The 24,841-nt window shown below is 50.4% G+C and overlaps 1 protein-coding gene across 3 annotated transcripts in view; it reads right to left on the bottom strand.

Annotated features, from left to right (window-relative positions):
* DLG5 (discs large MAGUK scaffold protein 5) overlaps nt 1-24,841 on the bottom strand; it is a 135,451-nt gene that overhangs the window by 23,209 nt on the left and 87,401 nt on the right. For all 3 annotated transcript variants that reach the window (XM_050803329.1, XM_050803327.1, XM_050803328.1), the window contains exons 8-20: nt 21,782-21,966; nt 19,959-20,084; nt 16,817-16,949; nt 16,297-16,424; nt 15,440-15,615; nt 14,956-15,059; nt 10,454-10,546; nt 7,119-8,138; nt 5,927-6,050; nt 5,362-5,506; nt 3,877-3,989; nt 3,124-3,213; nt 2,689-2,839 (exon numbers count right to left, since the gene is read on the bottom strand). In XM_050803329.1, coding sequence (XP_050659286.1) covers nt 2,689-2,839; nt 3,124-3,213; nt 3,877-3,989; nt 5,362-5,506; nt 5,927-6,050; nt 7,119-8,138; nt 10,454-10,546; nt 14,956-15,059; nt 15,440-15,615; nt 16,297-16,424; nt 16,817-16,949; nt 19,959-20,084; nt 21,782-21,966 — 2,588 coding nt within the window. The remainder of the gene's footprint in view (nt 1-2,688; nt 2,840-3,123; nt 3,214-3,876; nt 3,990-5,361; nt 5,507-5,926; nt 6,051-7,118; nt 8,139-10,453; nt 10,547-14,955; nt 15,060-15,439; nt 15,616-16,296; nt 16,425-16,816; nt 16,950-19,958; nt 20,085-21,781; nt 21,967-24,841) is intronic.

Genomic DNA, 24,841 nt, shown 5'->3' with positions numbered 1-24,841 from the left:
TACTTATATTTATCTGCATCTGCATACACAAGTATGCGTGGATTTATGCACAAGGAGGCTTCTTACGCAGGACATTACCAAGTGTTAGCAATGGTGTCTCCAGGTGAGGGGATCTGAGATAATCTTTTTTTTTTTTTTTTTTTTGGAGACGGATTCTCGCTCTGTCACCCAGGCTGGAGTGCAGTGGCATGATCTCAGCTCACTGCAACCTCCACCTCCCAGATTCCAACAATTCTCCTGCCTCAGCCTCCCAAGTAGCTGGGATTACAGGTGTGCACCATCATGCCCAGCTAATTTTTGTTTTTAGTAGAGACGGGGTTTCACCATGTTGGCCAGGCTGGTTTCAAACTCCTGACCTCAGGTGATCCGCCCATCTCAACCACCCAAAGTGTTGGGATTACAGGCATAAGCTATCTCACCTAGCCAGAGATAATCTTTACTTTTTAGTCTTCTGAATTATTTGAATTGTTTATAATATGCAAAGTTTTCTCTAAACAATAGCTGCTTCTCAAAAGAGGTTTATAAAGTATACTTAAACTATCACAAATAGCTAAAAACATAACATTAAGGGAGATGTAATTATGTACATAAATAATAAAGCATGTAATATATATACATATATATTTCCAAAGGGTAAAGGCAATTGAATCTCTTGTTGAAGAGATTATCTGTGACTTTTTTCTTCTCTCTACTTGTCTGCTTTTTATTTTTTGAGACGGAGTCTTACTCTGTCACCCAGGCTGGAGTGCAGTGCTGCGATCTCAGCTCACTACAACCTCCACCTCCCGGGTTCAAGCAATTCTCCTGCCTCAGCCTCCCGAGTAGCAGGGACTACAGGCGCCCGCCACCATGCCTGGCTAATTTTTGTATTTTTAGTAGAGATGGGGTTTCACCATGTTGGCCAGGCTGGTCTCGAATTCCTGACCTCAGGTGATCCACCTGCCTCAGCCTCCCAAAGTGCTGGGATTATAGGCATGAACCACCGCACTCAGCCTTCTTCCTACTTTTCTATGTCCCCGATTTTCCATAACAAATATAAAATACTATACTTCAGAATCTGGGAAACAGGGCTGTTTTTAAAAAGAAAGCTGTTGCTCAGTCAGGTCACACATGTCAAATTTCATCTCCAATCGGATCCTAACTACCATGAGGGCAGGAGTCACTCACATTTTTCTCCCTTCTGGAGCAGGTCCTGGCTCTCCATGCCCTGCAAGGAGCTAAGGGAATGCCTGACGGTGGGTGGCAAGGCCCTTTCCACAACTGAAGAACCCACTTCACTTGGGGAAAGTCCCGTCCTCTCCGTGGCCAGGGCCGGGGCTGAGTAAAACAGGCCAGCATGCTCCTGCACGTGCCACATGGTAAGAGCTCCGTCAGCACTTCCTATGAGTTACACCCAATTCCCCTATTGGGGCCAGGCCGCTGAGTTTTGGTGTCTTTCTGTTACCCCTCAGGTTCTCTGGTTTGTTGCCTTTTAAGTTCAGATTTTCAAGTCAAATATAAGATTTTCTCTGGCTGGGTGCGGTGGCTCACGTCTGTAATCCCAACATTTTGGGAGGCCAAGGCCCACGGATCACCTGAGGTCAGGAGTTCAAGACCAGCTTGACCAACATGGTGAAACCCCGTCTCCACCAAAAATACGCGAATTAGCCAGGCGTGGTGGTGGGCGCCTGTAATCCCAGCCACTCGGGAGGCTGAGGCAAGAGAATCACTTGAACTGGGGAGGCGGAGATTGCAGTGAGCCAAGATTGCACCACTGCACTCCAGCCTGGGGGACAAGAGCAAAACTGTCTCAACAACAACAACAAAAAAGATTTTCTTAATATAGGGCCCACCCATGCTGAGGCTCCTAGCTACAGAGGCCTCAGCTTTCTGGATTCAAATGAACGAGAGTAGCTGTGTTTCTTTTGGTGATTAAATAAAGTTTAATTTTAATCAGAGCTCTTTAAGATCTACAATCTGGACAGAAGCTATTAAATATAAACACAATCTAGTAAGTTTCGTCTAGGGGAACAACACAGAGGGATGTGTGTGCATAGTGCGCAGGGGGACGGACTCCACAGAGGAGGTGCCTCTGGACAAACAGCAAGCCTACAGTCAACCTGAAACCTAAGATGGACCTGCATTCTAAAATGAACCAGTAAAAAGCTAGGCTGTACATTTATGCTTTATACACTTTCTTCCTGTGTATATTTTATTTCATAACAGAAAGCTTCGAGTGAGAGGGAAAAGCAAAGGGTAAGAATGAGTCCCGGTGCCAGCCGCTAACCACGTGGCCACAGGTCTGTCACTCCAACGTCTGGATCCAGTTTCCTCAACTGTGAAACAGGGATAACAATAATAACGACACTGACAAGGTCCCTGGAAGAATCTCGTGACTTAGCCACATGTAAAGTGCTTGAACAAGGGCCCAGGACGGTGTAAACGGTGCCATGATGGCACAATCACCGTCAGGTCGTTTCCAGCATCATCTACTGTGAGCCCACTGGGCTCCCTGCCTTGCCATCCACACGTGCCCCACCTCCCTGCATCCAGTGCCCTATGGCACTTACTGGTGATACCGGCAAATGCTGGGACACCCAAGCTACTCCTGCTGCTTCTACTAAGCCCCTTCCCTGCAGAGCCCAGGCCCGCCGCCAGGGTGCACACTGTCCACTGATTTACCCACGCCACCGATGACACCACACTCACCTGTCCTTTCTCCGCTCCCCGAGGGAGGCGGGGTTGACAGCGATTCTGGGCAATGTGGAGGCTGAGGTCTGGGACTGGCTACAAGAGGACAGGGTGTCGATGTTCAGGGGTGACTGCGGAGGAGTGCTGCATTCAGAATGTGACACTGAACCTGCAGAGAGGAGCAGGTAATGCCGTTGTGAACCCCCATCTCACTTCCCCAACAGCCAAGATCAAGAGGCAGCCTATCCCCACTGCATTGCATAGTCTGGAGTTCGATGCTGGGCTCTGCGTTGCCCCCTACCTCCCACATCACCAGGCCTACTGCTGGGTTCAGTGAATTTTTACTGACTGACTGAGATGACTATGAAGTTCTCAGCTAAGCCCAGAGACTCCACCATGAGGAATCAGACTGCAGGAAAAGCAGGACAGATGGGAGTGTCCAGAAGTCCTTACCTCTGTCAGAGCCCACGACAGACCGCGGATATCTTGGTGTTGATGGGATTTTAATGCGTTCCGCCTTGAATTGCAAGTTACTCGAAGAACCTATTGTTCCATATGGGAACAAAACTTCAGGCCTTGTGGTTAAACACCACCCTGTCCTCCCTCTCCACCAGGCTACCAGTCAGGATGATAAACGCAAAGCTGGGCCCTGCTGTTTACTCCCAAGGGAGCCTTGATGTGGAACAGTCAGGAGAAGCAGACGTTTAACATTTATCTCAATAAACTGTGCAGGCACAGACTGCTCCAGAACAGAGGCACACAAGTCTCACTTCCAGCCACGGAACAGCAGCCTAAGTGACACAGCGGCGGCTCCATCTGCTCCCGCAAGATCGCCAAGGGCTACCTCTGTCTGACTCTCCTCTGGGGTTCACTTTCCATACAAAAATGTATGAAGAGCCATATAAAACAGTCCAGAATGAGGCCAACAACCTCAGGGACAGGGAGCAAGGCTCCTAGCTGAGCGATCACCTGAATGACCATAAGGGCCCCACAGAAAGCAGAAGGCGAAAACAATGGCTCTGACAGCAGCATGGGCATCGCTGGCCCGTGAAGGAAGCAGCCCTTCCCAGTAGGGAAATGAGCTCAGTCCCAGGAGGTGACAGGAGCTCGTGTCGGGAGCCCACCCACAGATCTGGACATTAGGATGCAGGCAGAGAAGAAAAGCTTGGCACCCGCGGCAGCACAAAGTCCAAATGGTGCAGTTACCGAGGCGGGCGCTGGAGGGCAGTGAGTTGGACCCGTGGGTGGCTCTCATCTCAGAGTAGTCGCTGCAGGCCCTGTGGCTCAGGTCCAGGCTCAGGCGTCCCTGGTGCTGGACACTGCGTAAAAACAAGAGGTGAGGAGTTCCGGAAGAGAAACAGAAACAGATGTGGCCACTGGGAAGAAACACACAGACCAGCCAAGGCTTCCCAAGCAGGCAGAAGGGAGGCCCAGGAGCCACTGATGATCGGCCAAGGATAGCCTTCAAGCAGTAGAAAAGGCCACACACATGGGGTGGCCAGTGTCATACCCACTTCAGCCATGGGGTCAGGATTAGGCTCACTAGGAGGAAGCGATAAAAAACAGAGGCTCTGGAACCTGGGTGGGCCCGGGGAGGGGGAACCTATTCTCCCAGGAAGTGGGTAAGGAGGGACAAGATGGGCACAGAGGACTTTGGGGAGGGGACCTATGTGCCTCACTCAGGACAGTGTGCCTAGGAAACTGGACGGCAGAGCAGGGATCGCCCACGTCAGGCTGCCCTGAGGCCAGGCCTCAACAGCATCTTTTTCTGGCTATGCAATGAGATGACATCTCTTCCCTGCTTAAACTCTCCAGTGGTCTCCACTGTCCTTAGAATAAAATCCAAACTTTTTATCACGGCTGCAGGTCCCTGTGACCTCAAACCTCTTCCTGACTCGCTGTCCCTTTGCCAAGCTCCCACCACTGTGCGCGGGTACCCTGGCCTTGGCACTGATGGCCCTTCTCCCTGGAGGCTCCAGTCCAGGTCTTGTGCGGCTGGCCTCTTTCCTCCTTCTGGTCACAGCAGCATCCCCTCTGCCACAGGGCCCTTTCTGACCACCCACTCTAACTTGCCACCCTCTTCCAAGTCACAGCCCAGCCTGTCACCCTGTTTGACCACCTTCATAGCCTCTCGTCACCATCTGATATCGCTTCGTTCATTTTTTTTCTGTCTGCCTCCCACATTTGTAAAACCACACCACATGAGCTGGAAGCTAATCTGTTTAGTTCAGCATTGTATTCTCTTATAATTAGGATAGACCAAGGCATGCAGTAGGTGCTCAAAAAAAATCTGTCAAATGAATGAGTAACAGTGGCCTGGAGCCAGCCCACCCTCTTATGAAGTATCCGTTTCCTCATCTTGAAGACAGAGACAGTAACAGGACTTAGCCCATGAGGTTGCTGTTGATTCGGTGAAATGATATTCATAAAGGTCTGGGCACAGTGGCTGGGACATAAGCACTCAAATATCAGTTGCTATCACTATCGTGTCCTTCAGTACCTTTTGAAACCTTGTGCTGATTAATTCAGAAAGCAGCCCTAAGGCTCCCTTTCCTGTGCTGCTCTAGCCAGCCCCTCCCAGTCAGGCAAGGAAGCTTCTCCACCAGTGAGCCTCTTTATGCACCAGTGGTTCCATGTCCAGGCGGGCTTGGGCAGCTGGGGTACAGAGAAGCGTAGGGTGCCTTCACATACCTGGGATGCAAACCCTGGGGGCCAGCATCTCGGGCCGCAGGTGGAGAGCTGCAGGGGCCAACCCTGTGGCTACGCACAGTGTAGATGGGGTTCCGCAGGATGGAGCTCACGGTGGTGCTGGGGGTCAAACTCCGGGGAACAGTGCCTAGAAATGCGCTTGGTGAGAAGAGTCGCCCCAAAGGACCCAGCCAGCCCTAGACTTAAACAAGCCTTTTCCCTGTATCCCAAGACGCAGTCCCAGTCTTTTGGGAAAAGGACTTGGGAGATGAGTTTTAACCATCAATTCACAATGTGTCTGTGGCTCCTGGCCTGTCTCCATCTGTAAAAAGTGGGGAAGTCTCTTTCATGCTTCCTATTTCCCAGGGGAGAAAGCATTTTGACAAGCTTAGACATGTCATGTCTACAAGACAAACCATCCCAGACAGGGCAGCATTTCCCAGTTCCCTGGACCTCAGGGCTGAAAAGTCATGGCAGCTCTCTGAAATGCTGCCTCCCCTCTCCCTGGAGACTAGGCATCCCGCGTTTACACCGACCCTCAGCCCCAGCCCCTGGCTGGCTGACTCACCCACAGACGGCCTGCTAGGGTATAGCGGGGGGTTGCTATGCCGGCTGGAATGCCCAGGTGAGTAAGGTGCCCACTCCTGGAGCTCCGGGGAGAGTTCTCCACTGGCTGGGACACACTTCTGTTCCTGCAGATTCAAGGGCAAGAGTGTCTGCTAGAAAGAGTGGAGTATGGCTGGGCACTGTGGCTCACACCTGTAATCCCAGCACTTTGGGAGGCCGAGGCAGGCGGATCACCTGAGGTCAGGAGTTTGAGACCATCCTGGGCAACATGGCAAAACCCCATCTTTACTAAAAATACAAAAATTACCTGGGCATGGTAGTGGGTGCCTGTAATCCCAGCTACTTGGGAGGCTGAGGCAGGAGAATCGCTTGAACTCGGGGGGCAGAAGTTGCAGTGAGCCAGGACTGCACCACTGCACTCAGGCCTGGGTAACAGAGCGAGACTCCGTTTTGGAGAAAAAAAGAAAAAACAAACACGAAAACAGTAGAGCGCTTGGGCAGCTCTGCAAGCCAGTTTCTGTCCCAGGAACCAGCTCCTCCCACTGGGGCACAGGAGGGGACAGCTGGAGAGAAGTGTTGCCCATTCATGTTGCCTTACACATCTGCAAGGGAGCAGCTTTACTTCAGAAGAAAACCACAGAGAATGAATCTTTCACATAGAGATCATGTAAAAGGTGAGAATGCACACGTGTATCAGGCACATACAACTCTGTCTGATGTGCAGGCCTGTGGGAAGCTCTCTGTCCCCAGTGAGCAGCGTGGACTGGTGCCTGAGATGCTTTCCACAGTCCCCAGCAATCTCACTCTTCTGGAAACTATGACAGCACACACAATCAGGCCGTCCTGCTGCCCACTCAGCCTCACATGTGCCACCTCATCTCCCTAGCCCTTCAAGGCAAGTCCATGCCCTAGGTTTTATTGTTTAAGTTCAAAAGCTTCTTATTAAAAAAGCAAACCAAATGCTATGCCCAAGAAGATGTTCCCCTCTTGTGTCACACTCCCACTACCACGCATTTCCACTCCACTTACCTACCTCCTAGCTGGGCCACTTCCCACTTGAGTCCAACAGCAAAGGCAAAGGTACCAGGCTAAACAGGAGCCTGGAACACTGGTGCAGGGCCACTCAGCAGCCCTCCTTTGGCCAACTGTCCCCCCAGGCCTCCCCCTCCCTGCACCCTGGGGCTCAGCACTACCTCCAGGAACTGAGCAGGAATCACTACTGGAGCAAGCTTAGGCCGAAAACTGGGAGCAGATTTTGGCCGGCGACGCTTCTGCCCCAGCTCGTCCACCTTCTGGGAGGTGAGGTCCTCATCACAGGATTTCTTGGCCGGCAGGTAGGAGGAGTCCCCATCTCCTTCTGGGTAGTAGCTGGAAGCGATGCGGACCCTGGCCTTGCGAGGGGGTGATGCGTGCATGGGCTCCCCGGGGTCCACATCGGGGGGCAGGGCACTTGGGGGACTAGTGGATGGGGAGCTGCCCACCAGAGTGGCCTCTGACTCGGAGCTAGTCTCCAGCCTGTGCTGGAACTTAATGGAGTCGCTCCTTCTGGGAGGTTTTGGGGGTGTCAGAGGCCCTGCCCTCTTGGAGGGCTGGGGAGAGAGAGCAGGCCCAGGACCTGGCAGCAGGTAATCTATTTTGGGGGGTGTCTGGGGGCGTTTGAAAGTGTTAGGGTCAAAGATGGACTTTCTTTGCTTTGGCTTCTTATAAACGGAGAGCTTCTCAGGCGCTGCCGTGGAGCTGAGCACGGCCTTGGGCCAGGTCCCGCCGCTGTTGGAGCCTTCAGAGTCCACCTTGTCCAGGGGGGCCTCCCCAACCCCACAGGGGCCCACCTCTGTCTCAAAGGGCAGCAGTGGCCGCCGGCTACGCACATCCACCAGCCCAAAGCCACGGTCCCCAGAGGCATCTGAGCGGAAGGAGCTCAGGCTACGCTCAGAGGCACTGGGACAGGCCTGGGGGCAGACCTGCAAGGGTCCCCCAGGGAATGGCTTGTGCAGAAAGGAGCTGCTGCCTCCTGGGGGGCCTGGCTCCTTCCTGTCTTCCAGCCTGTCCGTGTAGAAGATGTCTGTCTGCGTGGAGTTATTGTGCTGTATCAAATTCCGTTTGTTATGAGCCTGGACTTCCGGGCCATGGGCTCGAAAACTCAGCATCTTATCAGAGTCTTTGATATTTTCAAAAATGTTCTGGCCACTCCACGAGGAGCTCTGAGGGAACACCTAGGCAGGGATTGCAGAGGAGTGAGAGAGAAAGTGAGATGGCAGGACTTGGAGCTGCCACTGAAAACCGTCCCCACAGGTAAAGCAATGGTCAGGAACGGGCCACCTGCCCCTTAAAAAAGAGACAGGCAGACAGAGACGCACATACACACAAACACATGTGCTTCTTCCTAATGGAGAAGATTTCTCATGGCCCTGGTCACTCTGAACCCAAAGAAGAGTCAAAGTTTTATTAACTTTGAACACTTTCTGAAATCACCTGGGCCGGGCACGGTGGTTCATGCCTGTAATCCCAGCACTTTGGGAGGCCGAGGCAGGCAGGTCATGAGGTCAGGAGTTCAAGACCAGCCTGACCAATATGGTGAAACCCCGTCTCTACTGAAGTTATAAAAATAAGCCAGGCACGGTGGCATGCACCAGTAGTCCCAGCTACTTGGGAGGCTGAGGCAGGAGAATCACTTGAACCCGGGAGATGGAGATTGCAGTGAAGTGAGATCACACCACTGCACTCTAGCCTGGGTGACAGAGCAAGGCTCTGTCTCAAAAAAAAAAAAAAAAAAAAAAAAAGGAAATCACCTGCATAATGTCTTGAGTATTTTTTAAAATATTAAACATAAAAGTAAAAATTCATTGTTAAAAATATATCTCTTGTGGTACACCCAGACAACGGAATATTAATTAGCACTAAAAAGAACTGAAATGACGTGGAGGAACCTTAAGTGTATATTAGCAAGTGAAGAAGCCACTCTATATACTCTGTGATTCCAACTCTATGGCATTCTGGAAAACACACAAGCCTGGAGGCAGTAAAAGGATCAGTTGTTTCCAGGGGCTTGGATAAATATGGGGAGCATAGGGAATGTTTAGAGCAGTGAAACTACTGTGTATGATATTATAATGGTGGTACATGTCATTACCTGCATCAAAACTCACAGAAAATACACCACCAAGACTGAACCTTAATGTAAACTATGCATTATAGTTAATACTAATGCATCCACATTGGCTCGCTAATTGTAACGCATGTACTAACTACACTAATGCAAAATGCCAAAATTGGGGAAACTTAGGGACAGGAGTGGGGATGGTGGTGGTGGGGTGGTTGAGAGAGTACTAAGAATTCTGTATCAGCCCAACTTTTCCATAAACATAAAACTGTTTCCAAAAAAAAGTCAATTAATTTGAAAATAGTTAATTTAGAAAATATCTCTTAATAGAAAGTTAGAAAAAATAGGCCCAGCCATTTCATTAAGAGATGTTTTCTAAATTGGGCCTATTTTTTCTAACTTTCTATTATTAAACTTTTCAAATATGTAGAAAAGTATAATAAATGTCCATAAATGTACCATGTAGATTCAACAATATTTCACTAAATTGTCTTTTTGTCTGTATCTATAATGATACTACAGAACATTGGAAAGCAAGTTACGAAGATCATGACATGTCACTTCCCTTCCTTTTTTCTTTTTTTTTTTTTTTTTGAGACGGAGTTTCGCTCTTGTTACCCAGGCTGGAGTACAAATGCTGATCTCAGCTCACTGCAACCTCTACCTCCTGGGTTCAAGCGATTCTCTTGCCTCAGGCTCCTGAGTAGCTGAGATTACAGGAATGCGCCACCACGTCCGGCTATTTTTGTATTTTTAGTAGAGATGGGGTTTCTCCATGTTGGTCAGGCTGGTCTTGAACTCCCGACCTCAGGTGATCCACCTGCCTCCCAAAGTGCTGGGATTACAGGCATGAGCCATCACGCCCAGCCCCTTCCTTTCATTTTTGAGACAGGGTCTCACTTTGTCACCCAGGCTGGAGTGCAGTGGCACGATCACGGCTCACTGCCACCTCGACCTCCTGGGCTTTTTGTATTTTCTGTAGAGGCAAGGTCTTGCTGTGTTGCTGGGCTCAAGTGATTCGACTGCCTTGGCCTCCCAAAGTGTTGGGATTACAGACATGAGCCACCATGCCCGGCCATGACACATCACTTCTAACAACTTTAGTTTGTACCTCCCCCAAATAAGGCCATTCTCCTGTATAACAACCCCAGTACCATCATCATACCTAGGAAAATTGGCAACAATTCCTTAAGGCCATCTAATTATCAGGTCCAGATTCAAATGTACCCAACTGTGCCCAACATGGCCTTGATTGCGGTTTTTTGATTGCAGGCCAGCGTCCAGTCAGGGTTCCTGCCCCCACTGCACTCGGTAAATCCCCACCCTGTTCTCAAGGATCCTGTGACCCTGAGGAGTAGCGTGGCTGTGTGGAGTCAGGGCTTTGCCCATACTCCTGACTATGAGAGCGGAGCCACGTCCAGCCCTTACCTTCAGGAGGGACAGGGTCAGGGAGTCCTGGCAGCTCCGCAGCAGAGATTCACATTCATTCAGAGACTTGTTGTCCAGTGCAATGCCATTGATCTAGAGCAGGACAGACAGCACGTCAGGCCACAGGCAGAGCGGCCTCAGGCCTACCAGGTTGGGGTCTCTGCCCACCTAACCTCCTGTGCTAGACAGTCACCAAATGCAAGGTGCCAACGTCAGGAGTTGGCAAAGGATAGAGGTCCTCCTGATGAGGCTCAAGGAGTCCAGCTAAGGGGTTTCTGAGGTAGAGGAACACAAAAGCCTTCACAGCAGGCTGGGGGAGGAACGTGTCCTTCTGGGATCAGAACACCGAGGACCTGGAGGGAACATCTTGGCCTGGCTGTGCCCTGCCACGTGGCACTGGACCTCAGCTCAGAACTTCCCAGCCTCTTGCCTCCACAGAGGAAATGGAAGATAAATGCATGCATGTGGCTCGGGAAAGCAGGGGGACTAAAAACAAGACCATGGATAGGAAAGGCCTTGTAGAGAAAGTACCACATGAAGTGGGGCCCTGTGAGTGTTCACAAAGAACCTCTCAACCCTGCTCCCGGAATCTCTGCCCACATCCCTCACAGCTATGTGCAGACCTTCTTAAGAAGTGTAGGTGCAACAGGTGAATGACCAAACTGTGATACACCCACATTGCAGAGCACTGCTCAGCAATGATAAGGAACGAGCGGCCGGCACACGCAGCCTCTTGGGTGGATCTTGGTGGCATGGTGCGGAATGAAAACAGCCCAGCTCCAAAGATCACATACTATATGATTCCATGTCTGTAACATTCTCAAAAGGACAACATCACAGAGATGGAGAACAAATCAGCTGCCAAGGGCAGGGATGGGAGGGAGCAGGGGGTGTTACTACAAATGGGCAGAGGGAGGGAGACCTCAGTGCTGATGGAACAGCTACGCATCTTCATTATGGTGGTGGTTACACAGAACAACATGTGTTAAACCACAAACAACCACACAGTACCAATGTCAATATGCTAGCTTTGATATTATACTCATGCAATGTGCAACCATGAGGGGAAGCAGGGAGAAGAGTACATAGGACTCCCCTGTACTATCTCTGCAGCTTCCTATGAATCTATAATCATTTCAAAGTCAAGTTTTTTTTTTTTTTTTTTTTTGAGATGGAGTCTCGCTCTGTCCCTCAGGCTGAAGTGCAGAGGCATGATCTCGGCTCACTGCAACCTCCGCCTCCCAGGTTCAAGTAATTCTCCTATCTCAGCCTCCCAAGTAACTGGGATTGCAAACGCATGCCTCCATGCCCGGCTAATTTTTTTGTATTTTAGTAGAGACAGGGTTTCACTGTGTTGCCCAGGTTGGTCTTGAACTCCTGAACTCAGGCAATCCACCCACCTCAGTCTCCCAAAGTGCTAGGATTACAGGCGTGAACCACCACACCTGGCCAAAGTCAAGTTTTCTTTTTAAAATATCTGCAGAGTGATTATCTTGAAGTAGTAAATTAATTTGTGGTTTTTTTCCTTATAACATATCCACATTTAAAAATTTTTCATAATGGCCATATAGCTTTGATACTCTGGCTCCCCCAAAAATTTGAAAAAACATTGGCAAAGATGTGAGGCAATGAGTTCCCCTACACGTTGCAGGGAGGACTGAAAAAGCCATGACCTTTTTGGAGCAAAGGGGATAGATCTCACTGGATGTTAAACATTCATGCCCTCTGACCCAGCAAACCCTCACCCCAGGAATGTACCCCAGGGCACACTCCTGGGTCCCTATGAAGTGGCCATGCAGCACGACACAGATGTAAGTAAAGGCAGAGATGCCCAGACTATCCCTCGGGAGGGACTGATCAACAGCTTAGGCTGCTGTCACTAAGGAATGACACGCAGTTATGGAAATAACCAAGGTAGATCTAAAGACGTGAATATAGGCTGGGCATGGTGGTTCACACCTGAAATCCCAGCACTTTGGGAGGCTAAGGGCAGATCATTTGAGGTCAGGAGTTCAAGACCAGCCTGGGCAACATGGTGAAACCCCCATCTCTACCAAAAATACAAAAAAACTAGCAGGGCTTGGTGGCACAGGTCTGTAATCCCAGCTGCTCAGGTGGCTGAGGCAGGAGAATCACTTGGACCTGGGAGGCAGAGGTTGCAGTGAGCCAAGATCATGCCACTGCACTCCAGTCTGGGCAATAGAGTGAGACTATCTCAAACAAAAATAAAAATAAAAAGATATGAATACGGAGGGACCTCCAAGACATGCTGCTAAAATCTGGCTGGGTGTGGTGGCTCACATCTGTAATCCCAGCACTTGGAAAGGCCAAGGCAGGTGGATCACTTGAGGTCAGGAGTTTGAGACCAGCCTGGCCAACATGGCGAAACCCCGTCTCTACTAAAAATACAAAAATTAGCTGGGTGTGGTGGCATGTGCCTGTAATCCCAGCTACTTGGGAGGCTGAAGCAGGATAATCACTTGAACCTGAGAGGCGGAGGCTACAGTCAGCCAAGATCACACCATTGGACTCCAGCCTGGGCAACAGAGTGACACTCCATCTTAAAAAATAATAAAAATAATAAAAATAAAACAAAAAGCAAGATGAGCAATTGAGTATATTATAATCCCATAGAGGTTACCCCAACCCCCCAAAAATGTGTGAGATGTACATGTTTTGAAAGTTTCTGGGACATAATATAATAAATTGTTAACAGTGATTGCCATCGGGGTGGGAAGTAGTACACAAGAGGTCTAGCCAGAGGAAGAGTTGTTGTCACTATTTGCCTTTTGTACTATTGGAATTTTGTATGTATGCCATGAAAAAGTGTATGGCATTTTCAGTTAGTTTTTATTTATTAGAGACAGGAGTCTTGCTCTGTCACCCAGGCTAGAGGGCAGTGGTGTGATCTCAGCTCACTGCAACCTCTGCCTCCCAGGTTCAAGTGATTCTCCTGCCTCAGCCTCCCGAGTAGCTGGGATGACAGGCACCCACCACCAAGCCCGGCTAATTTTTGTATTTTTAGTAAAGACAGGGTTTCACCATGTTGCCCAGGCTGGTCCCGAACTCCCGACCTCAGGTGATCCACCCACCTCAGCCTTCCAAAGTGCTGGGATTACAGGAGTGAGCCACTGCGCCTGCTGGCATTTTCAATTTTAAAAGGTTAGTTAGAAGTATTAAATTTGCATGTCCTATGACTCAGCAATCTCATGGCATTTGTAGCTCAGTCTCAGAGATACCATTAGGTGTCTCCAGAGGGTCTATGCACACAGGTAAAGTTAAATGCAGGACTGTTTGCAATTGCAGACCCTGCAAACAACTTCTATGTCCATCGGGGGAGGGGATAATTTATACTACATATAATCAAACAACAGAATACCATAAGGTGGGTAACATTAGCCAGGCTAGACTTGGAAAGATATCCAAGGTAGGATGCAAATTGCAGATCCCATTATTGTACATAAACAGCAAAACAAAACCAAGAAATCTATCTAGGTATATATAGATTTGTAGGGGCACTTATGTGGGCTGGGTACTTATCTTCCAAATGGGGGCAGGGACAATCTCTAGGAGCAGGATTAAAGGGGGAAGGGACTGCCACTTTTCATTTTACATATTTTTGTATTGCTTGGCTATTTTACAACAAATAGGACTTACTTTGGTAACAAAAAAATTTAAAAATAGGTATTACATTTAGTTTTTTTAAAAAAGGGTCGTGTTTAAAAGTCACAACACAATGATGTCAATTTTTTAAACTGTCCTTGATAAACATTCATGAGAATGTTAAATGTAGAGAACTACATTTAAAATATTAATAAAGCTGGGCGCTGTGGCCCATACCTGTAATCCCAGCACTTTGGGAAGCCAAGGCGGGCAGATCACCTGAGGTAAGGAATTCGAGACCAGCCTGGCCATCATGGTGAAACCCCATCTCTATAAAAGTACAAAAATTAGCCAGGCGTGGTGGCTCACGCCTGTAATCCCAGCTACTCAGGAGGCTGAGGCAGAAGAATCACCTGAACACAAGAGTCGGAGATTGCAGTGAGCCAGGATTGCGCCACTGCACTCCAACCTGGGCGACAGAGCAAAACTCCATATCAAAAAAAAAAAAAAGAAAAGAAAAGAAAAAAAGTTAATAAAGGTTATCTACAGGTGGTACGAAAGCAAGTGGTTCTTATTTCCCTCTTAGGCCTTTGGAGGTTGCAGTGAGCTGGGATTGCATCACTGTACTCCAGCCTGAGCGACAGAGAGAGATGGAGAAAGGTCATCTACACATGGTAGCAACGCAATTGATTCTTATTTCCCTCCTAGACCTTTTATTTCCTAATTTTCTACAGTAAATAGAAATATACCATCAAGAAACCTATGTTTAAATGTTCACATAGTACAATGCCCAGAACAAGGAAAATATAAAATCTTTGCTCATTACTTCTTGCTCAAACCTCCCAAATGTAATCTGTCTATGCACAGCAGATGACCCTGGCTCCAGCCTTGAGACTTACCGCAACAATCCTGTCTCCCACAGCAAGGGACCCTTCTTTGGCGGCAGGGCTTCCGGGCAGCACGGCGGCAGCATACACTCCATTCTCCAGACTGATGCCGCTGTCTGCAAGCCACAGGAGGTCACTGGGTAGCCCCTGGCCTCGCTGCCCAGCCCCGGTCACCCTACCTCATCTTTGTTACCATCTTCCCACAAAAGAGGATGTCAGCAGGCTGCACCCTCTCTACCCCTGCACCCTGCCCCAGTCCCACCAATTGGGGGCTCAGTTACATCTGCCCTTACATCTGCCCAGGTAAATCAAACACTCAGAAAGCAAGACTCAGGGCCCAGACGACCTCCTGCCAGCAAAGCACATGGGCTACATTTAAATGGCATCGGCCCCTCATCCCTGTGAATGAGGTACTCTAAGGGGCACCCCTGGCACCTGTCCACAAAAAAGGGCCCCAGCCACCTGAGGCACTCTGCCATGTCCACAGGCCCACTACCTTTCTGTCCACTGAGGTTGATGTGCAGCGGCGTAACCACCTTCCCACCCAGGGACTTCCTCCGCCGCACGACCATGTTGATGGCCCCCTCCCCGTTGAGGAGCGCCTTGATGGCCTGCTTCTTGTCCTTGTTGATGAGGTCCACATCGTTGATTCTCAGCAGCCAGTCATTGACCCTGAGAAGGGGCACAGCCAGTTCAGCACCCACACAGGCTGTGGGACCAGCGGTTAGCCGCCCACCACTACCATTCAGGGGGCTGACTGCCAAGGAGTGGGTGCCTCACATACACGTTCAGAAAATTTCCTCTTGCAGGAGTGCACATTGGTAAAATTTGCAGATGCTGAGGTTAGACAGCCTGGGTTTAAATCCTGGCCCTACCACTTACTAGTTGTATGATCCAGCCCCTCCAGGCCTCAATGTCCTCATATGTAAAATGGGGGCAATAATCACGCCTACCTTGTAGGGTTGTAAAGACTAATCAATTAATTTCTATAAAGTATTTAAACCAGTACTCAGCAGTCAGCCAGCACTGTAATAGTGTTAGCTATTTTATCATCATGACTATTTCCCTGAATGAGCATGCCATGTACGTCCTGGGCTCTCACACATACCCCCTGAGCACTTTCCCACCCAAAGGAGCAAAAGACAGCACTTGGTAACTAAAGAATAATCAGATTCAGAGGCAACTGAGAAGCACTGTTTCTTTTTGGAGCAGTATTAGCTGCTGAGACTGCAGGCCTTGGACAGATCTCAGGCTGGGAAATGTTCACCTAAGTGCTACCTGGCTCTCTTCGGGTCCTCCGCACTGGGGAGAAGGGCCCCACCTTACCTCCAGGGCCTGGGCCTCAACTCTTACCTTAAGCGCCCATCAGCAATGCTTCCTTTATCCACTTTAGTGACAAATATGCCACAGTCCCCCGGGAAACAAGGCTCATTCACACCTTCTGCCATATCAAACCCCAGTGCCTTCAAGTCAATATCCTCCTGCAAAAACAGCAGCAACAGCAACGCATTTCACAAAGCAGTGACAGAAACATTTGGCTCTTAAGCCCCTGAGCTGCTCACTCCAATGTGGGGGACTGTCCCTTCACCTCATCTGATGAGACACTCCATCCCCAGGATGGAAACCTATGAGTACCTGCAACCTGCCCCTTCTGGCCACTGCAGACAGACATCCCTGTCAGCGTCCCCCCAGGACCCTGCCCTTCCCCGGCTGCAACCCAGCCTGGACAGCTGCCGGGAAAGGATGCCGTCACACTCCTGGGAGGAAAAGGAGAACCTCCAAACTTGTTGAAACTGGGAGATACTGCAAGAGGGTCACCTTCTCCTCCCTCATCCATCAGAGAAGGAGAGAAGAACCATCAGAGGCAGCTTACCGTCTCTCTCTCAAACTCTACAACTTCCGTTTCCCACTCCATGGAATCCGTGTCAATGGCCGAGTCGTGGGAGCTGTGGGCCATCAGCTGCCGGAACCGGGCCTCCTTTTCCAACTGGGATTCCATCTGTTCCCTGTGAAGAGAGAGAGCCATGGTGAAAGCCCCTTGGGAGGTGAAACATCCCACCGCGTAACAGCTCTGAACCTCATGAGGCAGGCAGTTCGTGAGAGCTAAAACAGGTTCCTTTCCCCGCTGTTTCCCAATAACTCGGAGAGTCAGGTCAAGGCTTCCGGGGTATCTGTGAGTTTTCACAGTGGTTTTTTTAAAAAAGACAAATTCTCCCCAAATTTATCTAGAGGTTTAACACAATTAAAATCAAAATGCCAGCTGGGCACGGTGGTCCATACCTGTAATCCCAGCACTTTGGGAGGCCGAGATGGGCAGATCACCTGAAGTCAGGAGTTCGAGACCAGCCTGACTGACATGGTGAAACCTCGTCTCCACTAAAAATGCAAAAATTAGCTGGGCGTGGTGGCATGTGCCTGTAATCTCAGCTACTCGGGAGGCAGGAGAATTACTTGAATCAGGGAGGTAGAGGTTGCAGGGAGTAGAGGTCACACCACGGCACTCCAACCTGGCGACAGAGTGAGACTCCATCTCAAAAGAATAAAATTTAATTTAAAAAATAAAATCAAAATGCCAACAAGATTTTTTGTAGATACAGACGGCTATTCTAAAATGTATACATAAAGGCATCAGAATCGCTAAAACAATTTTGAAAATGACTAAGTGGGAGGAAACTCTCTATCCAATTTAAGATGTAGTATACAGCTACAGCAATCAAGACGGTGCTGCTGTCAGGGAGACAGACACACAGGTCTGTAGAACAGAATAAGGAACCCAGGAATGCCCCAAGCTACCAAAGGTGCATACATTAACAGAGGAAGGACAGCCTCCAATTAATGATGCTGGAGCGACTACACATCCATGGCCAAAGGAATGAATCTCAACCTAAATCCCTTAACCTCGGATAAAAGTTAACACCAATATATCACAAATTGAAATGCAAACTGACAGAAGCAGCAACAGAAATGCCACTTAAATAGTTATATTAGGATGAAGACGTAGTTCTTAACATTTCCTTTAATGCCATTGTTACACTTTTAAAAAATGTTCACTGATGGCCAGGCGTGGTGGCTCATGCCTGTAATCCCAACACTTCAGGAGGCCGAGGTGGGTGGATCACTTGAGGCCAGGAGTTCAAGACCAGCCTGGCCAACATGGTGAAATCCCGTCTCTACTAAAAACACAGAAGTTAGGCAGGTGTGGTGACATGCACCTGTAATCCCAGCTACTTGGGAGACTGAGGCACAAGAATCACTTGAACCCAGGAAGCAGAGGTTGCAGTGAGCAAAGACTATACCACTGCCCTCCAGCCTGGGCAATAGAGTGAAACTGCATCTTAAAAAAAAAAAAAAAGATAGGTTTGACTTCATCAAAATTAAAAATACTAGTTCTGAGAAAGACCCAGTAACAAGGATGTGAAAGAGAGACTCAGAAGCCTCATTATATCCTCAGGTGACTGGCCTGTGACACCCTCCCTGAAATCTGGGTCCAGGCTGCCTTGCCAGCTCATGAAAGCTGCCCACTGGGCTCCTGACCTACTTGTGTTTCTTGCTCCAGCAGACAAGCTCCAGGGCCGCACCTCTGCCTAGGCTGTGCTCTCACCAGCCGGCTCTAGAATACCACTCAGCCTCCAGGGCAGAGCTCCAATGCCTTCCAAGCTGCCCCAACCCCTCCCCAGGCCAATGCAGCCGAGCTCAGCATTCAATGCTCCCTATACCTGTCTCATCTAGAATTACCAGGGAGTGCCTGAGGCTTCCCAGGCAGCAACACAGACCCCCTCACCCGCATCCTGCCAGTTAGAGAACTTAGCAGACAGGAGGCACAAACACAAACATACTGAATGAACACACAAGCTGAATGCACAAGCTTCAGGCAACTCTGGCCCAAACAAGAGGCAAAACATCCCATGTTCACGCCCCAGAGGTTCTAGGCTTTCCCTTCAAAGAGAACTCCTTGATTCCATCACATTGCTAGACCCAAGATGGTCCCTGTGAAGAGTCCTGCCTTGCCTCTTAACTCCTAAAATATTCCTGAGAGCACCCAAGCTCCAGAGAGTCTGGATTTTTACAGAATAAACGGAGCTCTTTGTCTCATTAGGAGTTTTACTGAATGGAAAAGAAGAGAAGCTGTCACTCCCTTCTGAAGGGCATCACTTGAGTGTGCAAGGCTTGCACACTTGCACGCACACACGAGCTTCTCACTGCCCCCTCACCACACTAACAGCTAGGGAAATGTCACATAATGGATGGAGAGCCACTGCTTTCCAATTAGATTTGGGTTTTAGACCATGGCCTATTGGGCTCTGCCAATTTCTATGCTTAAACCCTGATCTTTGTATTTCAATGCACTACTAAAGGCCACTGAGTGTTTAAATGACACCCTGGGAGGCTGCTGTAACCAAGGGGAGGATGTCTGACACCCCAAACAGTCTTCCAAATGGGCATCCAAATAACACAGGCAGAACAGACTGCTGGATGGGGGTTGCAATTGCCTTTAAAACTCTAAATCACAATCTGTCATCATTTTACTCATTGATTTACTTGTCTCTTAGATGGACCCAACCTTGGTCTGTGTGCACTGTGAGCCCATGAGGAAAGGGTCTTGATATGCTTGTCAGTGCCATTTCTCCAGTGCCTCTAATGGAGGCTGGCCCATACAGAGCAGGTACTTGAAAAATCTCAGCGAGTGAGTGAGTAGGGGAATGAATGAATGGGTAACACATGCATGCCTGCCCCGAATGGACTGCTTGGGAACAGGGCCCTCCCTTCCTAGTGCCTTGGCACACAGTGCCTGCCCTGTGTCTAAGAATTTCTGGCCTAAGAATTTCTAATTAACCCAACATGGAGATAACATTCAAACCCATTCTACAGACTGACAGAGCAAGACAGAGTGAAGTGAAGGGACAAACAGCCAGGTCGACACAGAAGGATGAGGCCCTGGCCAATGCACTCAGCATTGCCTTGCCCAGAAGGGAGAGGGGCCCCGGGCTCCCAGATGTGAGCCCATCCCAGCCTACTTGAGCTCCTTCAGCTCACGGCTGACGTCATTCTTCTGCTTGCGGGTGTCATCCAGGCTGCGCAGGGCCTCGGCCAGCTCACTCACCGCACGGTCCCGCTCCCGCCTCAGGTTGTCACACAGTGTCCTGGTGGAAGGAGCAGCAGACAAGGTCACCTGAAGGGGCACGGGGAAGAGGGCTCCCGGTCTGCAGCAGATGGCCTGGCTGCCTCACTCCAAATACCTGCCGGCACGTGCCCCATCCCCAGATGCACAGGAGCGCTTGCGAATCTGGGGGTAAGACCACCTAGGCCAGCCCCAGTGCATGACAGAGGGAACGTGGAGGACCTGTGCAGGGAAGATATACCCCCACAGTCACCCCGCAACAAGTGTCAGGTTCCCAATGCCCCGTTTCACCCTCAATGTGCCTGGGGTTAAGGACCACCCTCTGCACACACTCACTGTTCTAAGGTCAACTTGAGGGCCCGGGGGTGGCTCTCCTCTATATGAAGCACCCCCACCTGCTTGGCAGGCCTGTGCTCCAGCACTACCCCATGTCTCACATCTACCCACAGGCAGAGCTTTCTAGAGCTATCCCTGTACCCTGCAACTGGGATGGGAGCCCCTTCAGATAGCAGCCGGTCCTCATGTATCTCTGTCTCTCTTAGCTCTGTGAGGGTGCAAAGTACAAGCTTGGCGAGACTCTACGAAAGAGGACCCTAAGGAAGTGGAGATAGATGACCTGGCTGTGGAGGGGCCTGGGCTCTGTGCCACCTCCATAAATGGATATACCCAGAGGACTGTGGTTCCTACCTCTCCACAGCCTCACATCTCCCCCAACCTCAGTCAGAGCCTGGCTAAGGACTGCCCCCTAGAGACACCCGTGGAAGGGGTCCGGGCAGAAGCAGACAGGGAGCAGCCCCTGGGCCTCCCTCCCCTTGCACTGGGCACCTAGCTGTGCTCTCCATTGGCAGGGCCTCACCACCTAGCCATCCTCATCTCCTGATCAGCCCCTAGAGACATTGGTCTCTCCCCTGACCAACCACAAGGAATCTTCTGGAAACCTCCCAAATACCAAGACATTCTCTCTCCCCACCCCAAACATCATCACGACCACAGCCTCTCCTGGATCCTCCCCAGCCAGGATCAAGTCCACACTGCTTGGCTTCCCTTTCAAGGCCTCTACACCTGCCCCTGGGAATCTCGCCAGCCTGCCCTCCCCATGACTCATCCATGTCCCTGCCCTGAGCACACGCCACAGGTCCCCTCCGTCTGCAATGCCCTTCCCCCTTTTCCACCTGGAAAAACCCCACTCGTGCTTCCAGTTCTAGCTCGAATGCCATGCTCTCTGGGGAGACCTCCCCACACCCCAGGGAGCCCTGCATGCCCCCCACAGCCCTGGAGCTCAGTCACGCATCTTCCTCCCTCACTGCCCTGCCCACCCAAGCCTCTCCCGAGGTCTCTTTGCTCCAGGGATTTGAGACCCTGGCACACAGTAGGCGCCTGGGGAATACTGCTAAAAGGACGCATTTCGGATGTGCTCTTCTCATCAGAAGCCCTCAAATAAAAGAGGTTGGCCTCATGCCCCTTCACAGGCGTCTCATGTGGACATAGTACATACTGAGGACATATAGGGCTGAGTGACATGGGTGGGAGAAACAATGGAAAATTCTAAAACTAAGAGGCAAGGCTGGGGCATCAACTAGGGGTGAGAAAGGAGGAGCCCAGGTCCCTCCCACCTTACCTGGACACACAGCAAACGATTCGGACCCTCCCAACAGACCCTAGCAGGTCCCCGCATCCTGGGGAGATGCGAGCCCATGCCAGCTCGAAGGCACCCCGTACCGGATGCTGTCACGCTCTGCTACGATCTTGTCTCGCTCCTGGAAGGCCCAGTCCCGCCGGCACTTGGCCACATCCGCCTCCTGAAGGGCTTCCTTCAGCTCCTGGCACAGAGCCTTGCACTGCTTTCGAAGGATTTCAACCTCCTTGTTGGCTCTCCCAGCATCCATTGTCACCGTGTCTTTGATCTGGTGGGAGTAAGGGGCAGGGAGAGGGAGAGGCTGCTGAGCCTCATGGACCAGGAGCGCCTCCCACCAGTGCAGGGGTCAAGGCTGAGGCTCTAGGGAGCTGGATGGAAACACGGAGCCCATCGCAGCACACCCCCGCCACCCATACCCCCAGTGACTACACCCCATAGCCACTGTCCTATTAACCAGCGCCCCCCCCACAGCCCCCACCATGTCTGTGATCCTGGTTTTTATAATCTGGCAAGCCGAGTTATTTTTAAAGACAAAAATACATCGGTGTTCCTGCTGGTGAAGTGCTGTGTATCTCAGTTCGTTTAAAAAGCTGAAATCTGAAGCATTTGTATCTTGGCACATCCCTAGAGAGTTATATGCTCCACTAAAATTTCAAGTCAAACTCTTAGAAGCACTCATATGAAAAGCCCCCCCACACCTCTATAATCCTTAGAAAACACGGAGAAATGATGGATGACAAAGTGAGTGTTTACTGCAAGAATAACTCCTCCCCTGGCTCAAAGGCTTTCCAAACACGCAAAACAGAAGCATGACAACAGAGGCGGTGATGACACTGGTGTCCCCGCCCCGAGACTCTCCACCCTCAAGTGCTAGGACACAGGAAGACACACACGCACAGGAAGAAAGCTTCCGTTCCCTCTAACGATCATTCTCCAGAGAACAGGAGATGGCAGCCTCTGCAAAAACATGTTCAGAAAGATCTCAGACATAGAAAACAAGAGAAGAGAATGAAGCTGACAAGAAAACACCTACAGTCAGTTGATAAATCCCCCCATCTCTCAAAACAGAGGCAGAGGAGCTGAAAAACAATTTGCACAAAAAGGACCATCAAAGCTCGAGGGTGCCGGTGCAGTGGCTGGCTTTGCTCGGACCTCACGGTTCCTGGGAGTCATTCAAATCATTTCAGTTTTGATTATTTTTTCAGCTTTACATGGTATGCCGTGTTTGTTTAGTTTGCTATTTTCCAAAAAAAATCCCTAAATTTTCATTTTAAAAAGAATTATTTGGGGGCAGGGTACAGTGGCTCACACCTGTAATCCCAGCACTTTGGGAGGCCAAGGCAGGCAGATCACATGAGATCAGGAGTTCGAGACCAGCCTGGCCAACATGGTGAAACCCCATTTCTACTAAAACTACGAAAATTAGCCAGACATGGTGGCATGTGCCTGTGGTCCCAGCTCCACGGGAGACTGAGGCAAGAGAATCACTTGAACTTGGGAGACAGAGGTCGCAGTGAGCCCAGATGGCGCCAACTCACTCCAGCCTGGACAACAGAGTGAGACTCGGTCTCAAAAAAAAAAAAAAAAAAAAAAAGTGTATTAATTTAGTCAAGAATTTATGATAAACAATACTTTTCAAAATTTACATTATACTCACTGTTTTACAATATATTTATGGATAGTTTTAGAGCTGACACATGTTACCACGTGGATTCCCTGAAAGGTTTCTCCATGGTGCTCTGGATGAGCATCTAGGGAGGCCCCAGGTGCAGACAGGAGGAGAGGCAGCGTAGGAGGTGGGCAGCTCCCCCAGCCCAGAGCTCCCTTCCTTCCCCTGGGCCCCACGCCATTGCTGGTCTCCAAAATGAATTCATCCCCAAATACTGCTTCCTTATAAGGAATACAAGAAGTACTATACTTAGTTTTAGTGAAGGGGGAAGAGGGGAAAGAGGTACCTTTAAAAAAATGGTAAAATTTGGAAGCCCAGCAGACCCAAGTGACCGACTGATTGATTCTGATCACACTGGTGAGGAACCGCAGGATCTAGAAGTGACTCACCAGGGCTCCCCCATCCTGCAGAGCTGACTCATGATCAGTACCGGCTCCTCTACCCCAGGCAGACTCTACCCCAGGCATCAGATGTCAGTCTGAGTCTGCTCTAAAAGCGCCACCTGCAGTCTCTTTCTTCCAGTGCTGGGTGAGCAAAGGCGTGGGAAGAGATGGGCCGGTCTTCACAAGACACTTGCCAGACCCAGCCATGAGGCCAGTGAGAAAGGCCCATGGGCTGCAACCCAGCCCCAGAGGGCCAGAGCCCACTCGAGGGTCCCAGGGGAGGATGGGGCCCAAGTGTGGAGTGGTGCCCCTGAGCAGATGGCTCTCAGGTGAGGGCACCTCCCTCTGCTTCCTGGGCAGCTTCTCTTGCTACAACAGCCCTCTGCATCTAAGTTCTGGAAAGGCCAGTGCTGCCTCACCTTGTCCCCTGGCACTGTCCAGTCTGTCCACCACAGCTGAGCTCAGCTCCTCAACCAGGACCTGTAGCTGGACGTGAAACTGCATTCAGGGCGGCAGACGGCAGAAGCGTGGGGGGCTGCCCTTCTACAGACAGGGTTCGGTGAGCAGGGCCCTTCTGGGAAAGTGCTTTGGAACTTGGGAGATCTCTGCAATAGGCAGCAGTGACCTACGGCTTCCAGTGGTGCCAACCTCAACTCCCCAGGCAGTTCCTCCCTCCTCCTGGGAGCAATGAGCCTTCGCTGGACAAGGTCAGCTCCTGGCCTGAGGCAGGAGGGTGGCCTTGGGGGAGCTCCTGAGGATATCTCCCCTCTGGGAGCTGGTAAGGAGGTGAGGGCACAGCCAACCTGTCAAAGACCCTGACAGGCCCCTGGCCTCCCAGTGCTCTTTTGCCTCAGCCCACTCAGAACACAGAAGGGAGAGAGGGCATGGAGAAGGAAAAGGGAAAATGGAGCAAGAGGTGCAGATAGACGACAGGGGCATGGAAGCACGACACCAGAAACTGAAGCCCAGCCCTCGGGCTGAGCAGGATGAAGACAGCTCTGTGGTGAGGGAGCTAGACCTGCCAGAAGGCCCCCCACAGCTGACCCCTGACAGGCAGCAGCCAGTGGGGTGGCGGGGCCAATCCCCAGGGT

The sequence above is a fragment of the Macaca thibetana genome, chromosome 9, assembly GCF_024542745.1.
Source record: "Macaca thibetana thibetana isolate TM-01 chromosome 9, ASM2454274v1, whole genome shotgun sequence".
In the NCBI taxonomy this organism is placed as follows: Eukaryota; Metazoa; Chordata; class Mammalia; order Primates; family Cercopithecidae; genus Macaca; species Macaca thibetana.
Note: the sequence above shows the minus strand (reverse complement) of the source record. Positions and strands in the feature narration are given on the sequence as shown.